At 31.9% G+C, this 14,000-nt stretch overlaps 1 protein-coding gene across 1 annotated transcript in view; it reads left to right on the forward strand.

Moving 5' to 3' along the window:
- The window catches only part of LOC148951648 (uncharacterized), an 87,986-nt gene extending 74,615 nt beyond the window's left edge, over positions 1–13,371 (forward strand). Inside the window, exon 7 of the mRNA XM_089090408.1 lies at positions 12,735–13,371. Within this exon, the coding sequence (XP_088946534.1) occupies positions 12,735–12,882 (148 nt within the window). The 3' untranslated portion in view covers positions 12,883–13,371. The remainder of the gene's footprint in view (positions 1–12,734) is intronic.
- Positions 13,372–14,000: the final 629 nt, after the last annotated feature.

Consider the following 14,000-nt stretch of genomic DNA (forward strand, 5'->3'; position numbering starts at 1 on the left):
CAAAGATACCAAATATTTTCATAGAAGTAACATTTTTTGATTATGATAACAACTTTTCTGTCAGAAGTAGCAAGTTTTGCTTAACACTAACAAACATTCTCATCAAAGTAATGATATTTTACCTTAATACTAATATACTTTTACTGAACACACACAAATTTTTCTTAGAAATAATATTTTTCGTCAGTGATAACACTTTTTCTGTTCGAACTAGCAAGTTTTCTACCAAAGATATCAAATTTTTTCGTAGACGTACCATTTTTTTATTGTGATAACAACTTTTCTGTCAGAAGTAGTAAGTTTTGCTTAACACTAACAAACCTTCTCATCAAAGTAATGATATTTTACCCTTAATACTAACATACTTTTACTGAACACACACAAATTTATCTTAGAAATAATATTTTTCGTCAGTGATAACACTTTTTCTGTTCGAACTAACATATTTTCTAGCAAGTATAACAAAGTTTTTCATAGAAGTAACATTTTTTGATTGTGATCACAACCTTTCTGTCAGAAGTAGCAAGTTTTTCTTAACACTAACAATCCTTCTCATTAAAGTAACAACATTTTATCCTAATACTAACATACTTTTACTGAACAAACAAAAATTTCTCTTAGAAATAATATTTTTCATCACTGATAACACTTTTATGTTCGAACTAGCAAGTTTTCTACCAAAGATACCAAGTATTTTCATAGAAGTAACATTTTTTTTATTTTGATAACAACTTTTCTGTCAGAAGTAGCAAGTTTTGCTTAACGCTAACAAACATTCTCATCAAAGTAGTAACAATTTACCCTTAATACTAACATACTTTTACTGAACACACAGAAAATTCTCTTAGAAATAATATTTTTCGTCAGGGATAACACTTTTTCTGTTCGAACTAGCAAGTTTTCTACCAAAGATACCAAATTTTTTCGTAGACGTACCATTTTTTTATTGTGATAACAACTTTTCTGTCAGAAGTAGCAAGTTTTGCTTAACACTAACAAACATTCTCATCAAAGTAATGATATTTTACCCTTAATACTAACATACTTTTACTGAAGACACACAAATTTCTCTTAGAAATAATATTTTTCGTCAGTGATAACACTTTTTCTGTTCGAACTAGCAAGTTTTCTACCAAAGATACCAAATTTTTTCATAGAAGTAACATTTTTTGATTGTGATAACAACTTTTCTGTCAGAAGTAGCAAGTTTTGCTTAACACTAACAAACATTCTCATTAAAGTAACAACATTTTACCCTAATACTAACATACTTTTACTGAACAAACAAAAATTTCTCTTAGAAATAATATTTTTCATCAATGATAACACTTTTTCTGTTCGAACTAGCAAGTTTTCTAGCAAAGATACAAAATTTTTTCATAGAAGTAACATTTTTTGATTGTGATAACAACTTTTCTGTCGGAAGTAGCAAGTTTTGCTTAACACTAACAAACATTCTCATCAAAGTAATGATATTTTACCCTTAATACTAACATACTTTTACTGAACACACACAAATTTCTCTTAGAAATAATATTTTTCGTCAGTGATAACACTTTTTCTGCTCAAACTAGCAAGTTTTCTACCAAAGATACCAAATTTATTTTTACAAGTAACATTTTTGATTGTAATAGCAACTTTTCTGTCAGAAGTAGCAAGTTTTTCTTAGCACTAACAAACATTCTCATCAAAGTAATGATATTTTACCTTAATACTAACATACTTTTACAGAACACACACAAATTTCTCTTAGAAATATTATTTTTCATCACTGATAACACTTTTTCTGTTCGAACTAGCAAGTTTTCTACCAAAGATACCAAATTTTTTCGTAGAATTAACATTTTTTGATTGTGATAACAACTTTTCTGTCAGAAGTAGCAAGTTTTGCTTAACACTAACAAATATTCTCATCAAAGTAACAATATTTTACCTTAATACTAGCATACTTTTACTGAACAAACAAAAATTTCTCTTGGAAATAACATTATTCCTCACTGAAAACACTTTTTCTGTTCGAAATAGCAAGTTTTCTACCAAAGATACCAAATTTTTTCTTAGAAGTAACATTTTTTGATTGTGATAACAAATTTTCTGTCAGAAGTAGCAATTTTTGCTTAACATTAACAAACCTTCTAATCGAAGTAACGATATTTTACTTTAATACTAACATACTTTTACTGAACGCACGCAAATTTCTCTTAGAAATAATATTTTTCGTCAGTGATAACACTTTTTTTGTTCGAACTAGCAAGTTTTCTACCAAAGATACCAAATTTTTTCTTAGAAGTAATAATTTTTTGATTGTGATAGCAACTTTTCTGTCAGAAGTATCAAGTTCTGCTTAACACTAACAAACCTTCTCATCAAAGTAATGATATTTTACCTTAATACTAACATACTTTTACTGAACAAACAAAAATTTCTCTTAGAAATAATATTTTTCATCACTGATAACACTTTTATGTTCGAACTAGCAAGTTTTCTACCAAAGATACCAAATATTTTCATAGAAGTAACATTTTTTGATTATGATAACAACTTTTCTGTCAGTAGTAGCAAGTTTTTCTTAACACTAACAAACATTCTCATCAAAGTAATGATATTTTACCTTAATACTAACATACTTTTACTGAACACACGTAAATTTCTCTTAGAAATAATATTTTTCGTCAGTGATAACACTTTTTCTGTTCGAACTAGCAAGTTTTCTACCAAAGATAACAAATTATTTCTTAGAGGTACCATTTTTTTATTCTGATAACAACTTTTCTGTCAGAAGTATCAAGTTTTGCTTAACACTAACAAACATTTTCACCAAAGTTATAATATTTTACCCTTAATACTAATATAGTTTTACTGAAGACTCAAAAATGTCTCTTATAAATAATATTATATTTTATCAGTGATCGAACTTTTTCAGTTCGAACTAGCAAGTTTTATAACAAAGATACCAAATTTCTTCTTAGAAGTAAAATTTTTTGATTGTGATAACAACTTTTCTGTCAGAAGTAGCAAGTTTTGCTTAACACTAACAAACCTTCTGATCAAAGTAACAACATTTTACCCTAATACTTACATACTTTTACTGAACAAACAAAAATTTCTCATAGAAATAATATTTTTCATCAATGATAACACTTTTTCTGTTCGAACTAGCAACTTTTCTAGCAAAGATACCAAATTTTTTCATAGAAGATCTAATACTAACATACTTTTACTGAACAAACAAAAATTTCTCTTAGAAATAATATTTTTCATCACTGATAACACTTTTTCTGTTCAAACTAGCAAGTTTTCTAGCAAAGATACCAAATTTTTTCATAGAAGTAACATTTTTTTTATTGTGATAACAACTTTTCTGTCAGAAGTAGCAAGTTTTGCTTAACACTAACAAACATTCTCATCAAAGTAACGATATTTTACTTTAATACTAACATACTTTTACTGAACACTCACAAATTTTTCTTAGAAATAATATTTTTCGTCAATGATAACACTTTTTCTGTTCGAACTAGCAAGTTTTCTAACAAAGATATCAAATTTTTTTGTAGAAGTAACATTTTTTTATTGTGATAACAACTTTTCTGTCAGAAGTAGCAAGTTTTGCTTAACACTAACAATCCTTCTCATCAAAGTAATGATATTTTACCCTAATACTAACATACTTTTACTGAACAAACAAAAATTTCTCTTAGAAATAATATTTTTCGTCAGTGATAACACTTTTTCTGTTCGAACTAGCAAGTTTTCTACCAAAGATACCAAATTTGTTCTTAGAAGTAACATTTTTGATTGTAATAGCAACTTTTCTGTCAGAAGTAGCAAGTTTTTCTTAGCACTAACAAACATTCTCATCAAAGTAATGATATTTTACCTTAATACTAACATACTTTTACAGAACACACACAAATTTCTCTTAGAAATAATATTTTTCGTCAGTGATAACTCTTTTTCTGTTCTAACTAGCAAATTTTCCACCAAAGATACCAAATTTTTTCGTAGAAGTAACATTTTTTGATTGTGATAACAACTTTTCTGTCAGAAGTAGCAAGTTTTTCTTAACACTAACAAACCTTCTCATCAAAGTACCGACATTTTACCTTAATACTAACATACTTTTACTGAACACGCACACAAAGTTCTCTTAGAAATAATATTTTTCATTTCTATATCTGAATCTATTGCTTACATGTCTGAGTTGGTGTTTGGTTAGGTTAGGTTTGGTTAGCTAAGTTAGGTTAGCTAAGTTAGTTTAGTTTATCTATTAAACATTTCTCCATGTTTAAGTTAGGTTAGGTTAACTTATCATGAGCGCTCGTGATAAGCTAACCTAGCCTAACTAAAGCATGGTACAAAGTCGACATGGGTGGATTTTCTGGCGAGTATGGTTAGGTTAGGTTAGGCTAGATCAAGTTAGGTTAGGTTAGGTTAAGTTGGGTTAGGTTAGCCTACGTACGCGCGCGTACGTAGGCTAACCTAACCTAACTTAACCTATCTCCTAACTTGATCTAGCCTAACCTAACCTAACCATACTCGCCGGAAAATCCACCCATGTCGACTTTGTACCATGCTTTAGTTAGGCTCGGTTAGCTTATCATGAGCGCTCATGATAAGTTAACCTAACCTAACCTAACTTAAACATGGAGAAATGTTTACTAGCTAACACTAACCTAACCTAACTTAGCTAACCTAACCTAACCTAACTAACACCAACCCAGACATGTAAGCAAATAGATTCAGACATAGAAATGAAAAATATTATTTCTAAGTGAAATTTGTGTGCGTGTTCATTAAAGTATGTTAATATTAAGATAAAATGTCATTACTTTGATGAGAAGGTTTGTTAGTGTTAAGCAGAACTTGCTACTTCTGACAGAAAAGTTTTTATCACAATCAAAAAATGTTATTTATACGAAAAATTTGGTATCTTTGGAAGAAAATTTGCTAGTTAGAACAGAAAAAGAGTTATCACTGACGAAAAATATTATTTCTAAGAGAAATTTGTGTGTGTGTTCTGTAAAAGTATGTTAGTATTAAGGTAAAATATCATTACTTTGATGAGAATGTTTGTTAGTGCTAAGAAAAACTTGCTACTTCTGACAGAAAAGTTGCTATCACAATCAAAAATGTTACTTCTAAGAACAAATTTGGTATCTTTGGTAGAAAACTTGCTAGTTCGAACAGAAAAAGTGTTATCATTGATGAAAAATATTATTTCTAAGAGAAATTTTTGTTTGTTCAGTAAAAGTATGTTAGTATTAGGGTAAAATATCATAACTTTGATGAGAAGATTTGTTAGTGTTAAGCAAAACTTGCTACTTCTGACAGAAAAGTTGTTATCACAATCAAATTTTTTTTTACTTCTATGAAAAAATTTGGTATCTTTGCTAGAAAACTTGCTAGTTCGAAGAGAAAAAGTGTTATCAGTGATGAAAAATATTATTTCTAAGAGAAATTTTTGTTTGTTTAGTAAAAGTATTTTAGTATTAGATCTTCTATGAAAAAATTTGGTATCTTTGCTAGAAAACTTACTAGTTCCAACAGAAAAATTGTTATCATTGATGAAAAATATTATTTCTATGAGAAATTTTTGTTTGTTCAGTAAAAGTATGTTAGTATTAGGGTAAAATGTTGTTACTTTGAAGAGAAGGTTTGTTAGTGTTAAGCAAAACTTGCTACTTCTGACATAAAAGTTGTTATCACAATAAAAAAATGTTACCTCTAAGAAAAAATTTTTTGTATTTGCTAGAAAACATGCTAGTTCAAACAGAAAAAGTGTTATCACTGATGAAAAATATTATTTCTAAGAGAAATTTGTGTGTGTTCAGTAAAAGTATGTTAGTATTAAGGGTAAAATGTCATTACTTTGATGAGAATGTTTGTTAGTGTTAAGCAAAACTTGCTACTTCTGACAGAAAAGTTGTTATCACAATCAAAAAATGTTTCTTCTATGAAAAAATTTGGTATCTTTGCTATAAAACTTGCTAGTTCGAACAGAAAAAGTGTTATCATTGATGAAAAATATTATTTCTAAGAGAAATTTTTGTTTGTTCAGTAAAAGTATGTTAGTATTAGGGTAAAATGTTGTTACTTTGATGAGAATGTTTGGTAGTGTTAAGCAAAACTTGCTACTTCTGACAGAAAAGTTGTTATCACAATAAAAAAATGGTACGTCTACGAAAAAATTTGATATCTTTGGTAGAAAACTTGGTAGTTCGAACAGAAAAAGTGTTATCACTGACGAAAAATATTATTTCTAAGAGAAATTTCTGTGTGTTCAGTAAAAGAATGTTAGTATTAAGGTAAAATATCATTACTTTGATGAGAATGTTTGTTAGTGTTAAGCAAAACTTACTACTTCTGACAGAAAAGTTGTTATCATAATAAAAAAATGTTACTTCTATGAAAATATTTGGAATCTTTGGTAGAAAACTTGCTAGTTCTAACATAAAAGTGTTATCAGTGATGAAAAATATTATTTCTAAGATAAATTTTTGTTTGTTCAGTAAAATTAAGTTAGTATTAATGTAAAATATCATTACTTTGATGAGAAGGTTTTTTAGTGTTACGCAAAACTTGCTACTTCTGACAGAAAAGTTGTTATCACAATCAAAAATGTTAGTTCAAAGAAAAAATTTGGTATCTTTGGTAGAAAACTTGCTAGATCGAACAGAAAAAGTGTTATCAATGACGAAAAATATCATTTCTAAGAGAACTTTGTGTGTGTTCAGTAAAAGTATGTTAGTATTAAAGTAAAATATCGTTACTTTGATGAGAAGGTTTGTTAGTGTTAAGCAAAAATTGCTACTTCTGACAGAAAAGTTGTTATCACAATCAAAAAATGTTACTTCTAAGAAAAAATTTGGTATCTTTGGTAGAAAACTTGCTAGTTCGAACATAAAAAGTGTTATCAGTGAGGAAAAATGTTATTTCCAAGAGAAATTTTTGTTTGTTCAGTAAAAGTATGCTAGTATTAAGGTAAAATATTGTTACTTTGATGAGAATGTTTGTTAGTGTTAAGCAAAACTTGCTACTTCTGACATAAAAGTTGTTGTCACAATCAAAAAATGTTACTTCTACGAAAAAATTTGGTATCTTTGGTAGAAAACTTGCTAGTTCGAACAGAAAGTGTTATCATTGATGAATAATATTATTTCTAAGAAAAATTTGTGTGTGTTCAGTAAAAGTATGTTAGTATTAAAGTGAAATATCATTAGTCTGATGAGTGGGTTTGTTAGTGTTAAGCAAAACTTGCTACTTCTGACAGAAAAGTTGTTATCACAATAAAAAAATTTTACCTCTATGAAAATATTTGGTATCTTTGGTAGAAAACTTGCTAGTTCGAACAGAAAAGTGTTATCAGTGATGAAAAATATTATTTCTAAGAGAAATTTTTGTTTGTTGGTATTTTGGGTGTGTCAGGGGGCCTTTGGGGGCCTTTGGGCTCGGTGGCCCTTTGGCGGGCATTGTGGGGACCGGGGGGCCTGGCGCCTTTGGGGACCGGGGGGTTCCTTCGGGTGGGGGTCGGATCGTCGGGGTCATTTGGGGTTGGACTTGGGCACCTAAAAACATTGTTAAAATGGATCCAGTATATTATAACGACCATAGAGTTTCACCCAAGTGTTCCCTGACATGCCGAATCTGAAAGTGTGACTTCAGAGAAATTTTTTAATCTTTTAGAGTTAACTTATCATTTATGGTTCTCTAACATGTTGAACCTGAAAGTGTGTTCCCAGACATGCTGAATCTGAAAGTGTGTTCCCTGACATGATGAATCTGAAAGTGTGATTTCAGAATTTTTTTTTTAACCTTTTAGGATTAACTTACCTTTATAGTGGTGAGTATTTAGGGTTGGGTTCCTTCGGGTTAGGGTATGGGCGTCGGGGTCCTTTGGGGTTGGGCTATGGGACCTCAAAACATTGTTCAAATGGAACTTGTATATTATAACGACCATAGAGTTTCACCCAAGTGTTCCCTGACATGCTGAATCTGAAAGTGTGATTTCAGAGAAATTTTTTTATCTTTTAGAGTTAACTTATCATTTAGGGTTCTCTAACGTGTTGAACCTGAAAGTGTGTTCCCAGACATGCTGAATCTGAAAGTGTGTTCCCTGACATGATGAATCTGACAGTGTGATCTCAGAAATTTTTTTTTTTAACCTTTTAGGTTTAACTTACCTTTATAGTGGTGAGTATTTAGGGTTGTCCAACATGCTTAACTTGAAAGTGTGTTCCTTGTAATGTTGAACCTTAAATTATAATTTTCATGGCGATGAAGTATTATAAATAATAAAAACGGCTGAGGCTTAAGATATTTATTGCCTAAACATATTTAAAAACATTTGAAAAAATACATAATGACATATTTAAAAAAAAAATACATAATGACATATTTAAAAAAAAGGGCTTAATCCATTTGATATGAGGAAGAGCAAGTTTAGGTCTTTGGATATCTGATGCATTTTTCCTTGTCAGGCATCTTTTCCGGTATCCATTGAGCGAAATATCTAACTTCATCTTCTGGGTCCTGTACTGAATACAGGTATTTTTCACATTTGAAGTCTTCTAAATTGAATGATGCTATGTTTTTATCACATTTTTCTAGTAAGAGTTTATCAGTTGGCACGTTTCCCTTAACATAAACAGCTTGCACACCGAAAAAACTGCATATTTCCTGAATTTCCTCTTGTACATGTTTTATTTTATAGCCATTTTCATTACGTGGTCTTATGGTTTTAACATAAAAGCCGTTTCGATTTATAAAATTTAGTGTTGAACTCCATCTGTTTCTCTCGTACTTATATATATTGTATCTGACGTTCCATTTATAGCAATGAATTTCACGTCGTTGATTGTCTAGGAGTAAGAAAGCTGCTTCGAAAATAATGCCAGTTGAGGAATATTTCAGACCAATATATTCTGTGTCAATCACACCAAACTCTAAAACCCCACTATACATAAAAGAAAAAAATTTGATTTTGTTCAAACAACTCCCTTTCCCAATTTCCACTATTTAATGCTCCCCCCTCCGAGCCGACCCAGCGGGCCATCGCAGCGCATCCCACAGCGCTTCCCGCGGCGCTTCCCCCGGCGCTTCCCGACCGCCATCCCGCAGCGCTTCCCCCAACGCTTCTCGGTCTCACCGGCGCTTCCCGGGAGCCGTGACGGCTCCCAGCCGTTTACATAATGTCCAAAAGTTGAAATATTGTTAGACCATAAATCGTTTCAAAGATCACGTACAGGTTGTGAACCCATTAGCTTAATTATTGTAAGCCGCGCGTATGTTCCGATTTCCAAGACTGAACTTCAGATGAGGAAAATACAACAATTAAATGTTGGAAACCGTTAACTCAGACATTGTCAGAATGTTTTCCATCGCTAAAATCTTGGCGGCAAGTTGTAAGATTGAAAGCTATTTTAAAAATATTCAGTGTAAATTAGACAGTCCATATGTGCCAGATAGATAAATGGGATAATCTCTGCAGCCTTCTCTTTTAAAACTATGGAATATTCAATTGTGAACGGAATAGCATTCACAGAGTTTCAAATGGTGAGCATTAGCAGTAATTGACTGCACTTTTTAAGTGACCAAAAAGATTCGAGGGCAACTATGCCCCCCCCCTGCTTTTCAGCAATGTCATAAATAGCAATTATTATTTTTGGGGATATAACTTTTTTCGCTCTTACATAGAATTCCAATTTCCTAAATATCTATTGCTAATTTTGCAAACAATTCCGCTATTTTCAGAAATAAACACAGAATTACGTAAAAGCATTGAAATCCTAGACTCGGCCTAACCGCTAATGATAGAACAAGACAAGAAAAGGGGTGAAACAGATATATTTATATGCATGTGCGGAGCTTTAAGCCAAAGATTAAAACAATAATATTCAATTGTGAAAAATAGCATTTTGAGTTTCATAGCGGTGAGAGATAGCAGTAAAAACTAGAAAATTACCTAAAAATATTTTCTTATGATATATCGAAGCGATAGCAACAGATAACAGAGTATAGATTAGAAAAAAAAGAGCTGTTACAGTTCCAAAAACAGGCCCTTCGCGTGCGCGCGCGCCTCGGGAGGGGGAAGCATCGACCACCCGGGTGGGGGCCGAAGTGTTAATATTTTAATATCCCGCTGAGATACACTTTTATAAAACGTTGAAAAATAGTGAAAAGAAAAGACATTGGATGAAATAGATATGTATTTCTATAAGATAGGTAGGAAAAAATGCTCACATTTGCAAATCCTGACTGCACTTGGGTGCCGGATGGCCCAGGCGAAGCATGCTGTAGCATCGGTGGACCTTGTGTTGGTGGTACAGCTCTTAAAGGCCCAGTACAGAAGTCTCTGATGGTATCTTTACTCTATATATATATATCTAGTTTGCGAAAATTAAAATAATACAAACAAATTTATTGTATGATTACAATATAAAACTCATTATACATATTAATAAATAGATTTATCGTTAAATCATATATGAGAACTCTTCCACCACGGTTTTCGTTGTTTAAAATCCATTTCGTAGAATGACCTCTTATGATGTCTCTTAAAGGGCCACTTTTTCTCTTCTCTTAGAACATATCCATCATAATATTCAGAGTTATATCTTGCTTTATATACATTTTTCATTGGGTTTTCATTGCTGTCTTTTACACTATAGAGAAAGCCCTCTTTTCCCAGTCTCTTCTTTTGATCTTCCTTTTCTGTCATATCAACCCTTCTTTTATGTGAGCTTACTTACAATCGGTATAAATTTCTCTCCGTATCACATATAATTTTTCTTCTCATTTCCTCCAGATTCTTCTCATCTATCTCTGCCTCTATGCTGTCTAAACATGCAGTAGGTTCATGAGAATGTTCAAAATCATGAAAATGCTCTTTACAAATAGAACAGTTGCAATAAAAAGATATTTCTAACTCAACTTGTTCACTCATGTTATCACGCTGCTAACTAAAAACTTAGTGAATTCTATTCACAGACTAATAAAACTATAGCAAAATCCTTTCCTCATATTCCCTCAGCCGCTAATATGTAAGCAAGCTCGCTGATTGGCTGAGAAAGGAACACGTGATCTAACTGTTTCCTATGTCTGGAAACTCATAACATTCGCCTCGAGCATGCCCAAAACAACAAAAACAACAAATGCTGTTTCCTATTTCTGGACACCTTGACATTCGCTGAGAGCGTGCACTTACCCAAAACAACAAATAACTCGACCATGACATTCGCTGAGAGCGTGCACTTGCCCAAAACAACAACAAATACTGTTTCCTATTTCTGGACACCTTGACATTCGCTGAGAGCGTGCACTTACAACAACAACAACAACATCGACCTTGGAAATTTAGGTCATTGATCCCATTAATCACGTGTTCTCCCTAATGACTCTATGCCCATATCTGGACTCCCGTCAGCATTAAAAAAAGTTGTAGGTGGCAGCAGGGGTGAATCGTGGGACTCGACCTTGGAAATTTAGGTCATTGACCCCATTAGCCACGTGTTCTCCCTAATGACTCTATGCCCATATTTGGTGTTAAAAAAAGTTGTAGGTGGCAGCAGGGGTGAATCGTCGGAGCTCATGAGGCCTTTCTACTATAATTTCGGTTTGTTTTTTCTCAAACTTCCTATTCAAGGTAATTTCAACTTTTTCTTCAGTTTAAAGTTATTCCTTTTTTTTATTACAAGATTATAAATTTTTTCTAAATTAATCAAGCAATGTCTGATTAAATTAGTTGGTGCAAAATATAGTATAAACTTCACTAACTATGATAAAGCTCCGACTTGCCATGTCTACAAGAGTGGATGGGGTATTTTGGGCTCACCAAAGCCTCGTCCATCCGGATATTTTACATTTTTCTTCATATAATTGGTCTTTTTTCTTTTAATTAATCACTCACCCCTAAATAAAAACTTTTGTACATGCCTGATTTCCATTTTAGAATAATGAAAAATAGATATAACAATACAGCTAACTATACTAGTAGTATTACATCTAGTACTAGCATTTATGACACAGGGCCGGGTTAGATTTTTGCTATGAGGGGTGCTTGACTTCTCCACAGCATCTCTCGTGGCTTGGTTTCAAATGTGCAATTTGCCTAAAAAACATTAATTCATGCATTAATTCATGCGATAATTGAGAATCCTTGAAAATGTTTTGGTACTTATCTCTTAGCCAGTACAAACTCGAGAATTTTGATCTATAAAATCAGACAATAACCGGTTTATTTCTGTCTGTATACGGAAACAATTAGCTACGGCTCAGTGGAAAACTATATTGTAGCTATTTTTTAATAAATATTTAGTTAGTATTTTGGTTAAGTTAGGTTACATTTGCAACCCGACTATAGCTAACCCCCAGCCCCCCTAATGTGCAAATATACAGCCCAAATTATATATATATATATATACATATATATATATATATATATATATATATATATATATATATATATATATATATATATACGTATTTATGTATTTATCTCCCAGACGTCTCAGTTGTTCCAACCTCATACCGGCAGATTCAAATTGTCGAGTGTTTAGCCTACTGGCTAACAGATAAATACCAATGTTTTTCTTATGTATTTGTTTCAATGTCGTTTCTCCCCTGTTTTATTCCAGGTCATAGAGCATTACGGGGGAGACATTGTTCAAGTATTTTTGTTTGTGAATCTATTTATTGAATAAATGGATTGATTGATTGATTGATATATTCATTTACAGGGATCCTGAGAACCCTAAGAGATGTCTATCTTCCCTAACTCACCGACCTACTGGCTGTCAGCCAACATCTTTCAAAACTCACTATTACATGGATAAACATGGGAATTCCAGAAGTGTTTTAGCAATAAGACACTGTAGTTGCAAATGACATTTGTGATATTGCTTTTTCAATGTGATTGGTTTATTTTTCCGAAGAAATAACTTTTAACAGCCGCTTTCGTAACAATTAATTTTGAAATACTGCCGAAAATACGGTAATTCTAAAAGTATTAAGCGGGCAGTTCCAGAGTGGCATTAACAACAAGGCGCTACATTAGAAAGGGCCATTTGTGATGGAGCTTTTTCAATATGGCTGAAGCCCGCCGTTGTTATGAAGAAGCTGTTACGACTATTGCTGAGGATTATTTGACAAGTTGTATAAACACTAGCAAACATAATTCAGCAGCATCATAAGAAATGTGATCAGCTGAAACAATTCGTGTAACTAACATAAACTTTGACGAAACATCACCGAAATTATAAAATGTGATTTTACGAAATGATTTACTGCCTTAGTTTCTTTATTTTGTTAATAGGTGTCAATTATATAAAGTACTATTAAAATGACGCGTTTAATCCAAACTAGAACAATAGTATTTTTTTTTAATTTTAACAACGTTTCAAGTGACAAATCTTTTGAAAGAACTAGCAAAACTCTGTTTAAAACATTTATTTTTTTTAGGTTCTTAAGAATTTAACATCTATTATTTGTAAAAACAGTTTCTACTGCTGCATATAATGTATATGTGTGGAGTAAAATTTATTACTTTTGGAGCTGTGCCAGGTGGAATAGTAAAGATACGAGGAGCAGTTTCTTTAAACAGGATGGGAGAGAGAGTGAGTGTTTGCAAGTATATTGGCCTTATTTGACTTAATATTGCAGTAAAATATCACTTCAATTATTTTGTAGTAATATGAAAACTTTAGGACAAGGCGAAAAAAAGTCCGAAAAATAATTTATCTCCTTAACGGCAGCTATTCTAAACAGCTTCTCATTACTCAAGTAGAACCCTATCAGGAGGTCCCATTGCCCACCCCTGCTGCCATCTACAATTTAGTTTAATACTGACATTACCACGTGGTTTATGGTTTTCTCAGTGAGAATGAAAAAACAGGAATTTTCTCACTTGGAAAAACAGGAATTTTCCCACATTTATGTCAGTTTTCATGGACGGTTATGTTTGTTGATCGATTTATTTGATGTTTTTCATGGATGTCAACATCAAA

Source organism: Artemia sp. Qi Xiang Cuo, chromosome 6 (genome assembly GCF_049724085.1).
Source record: "Artemia sp. Qi Xiang Cuo chromosome 6, ASM4972408v1, whole genome shotgun sequence".
Taxonomy (NCBI): Eukaryota; Metazoa; Arthropoda; class Branchiopoda; order Anostraca; family Artemiidae; genus Artemia; species Artemia sp. Qi Xiang Cuo.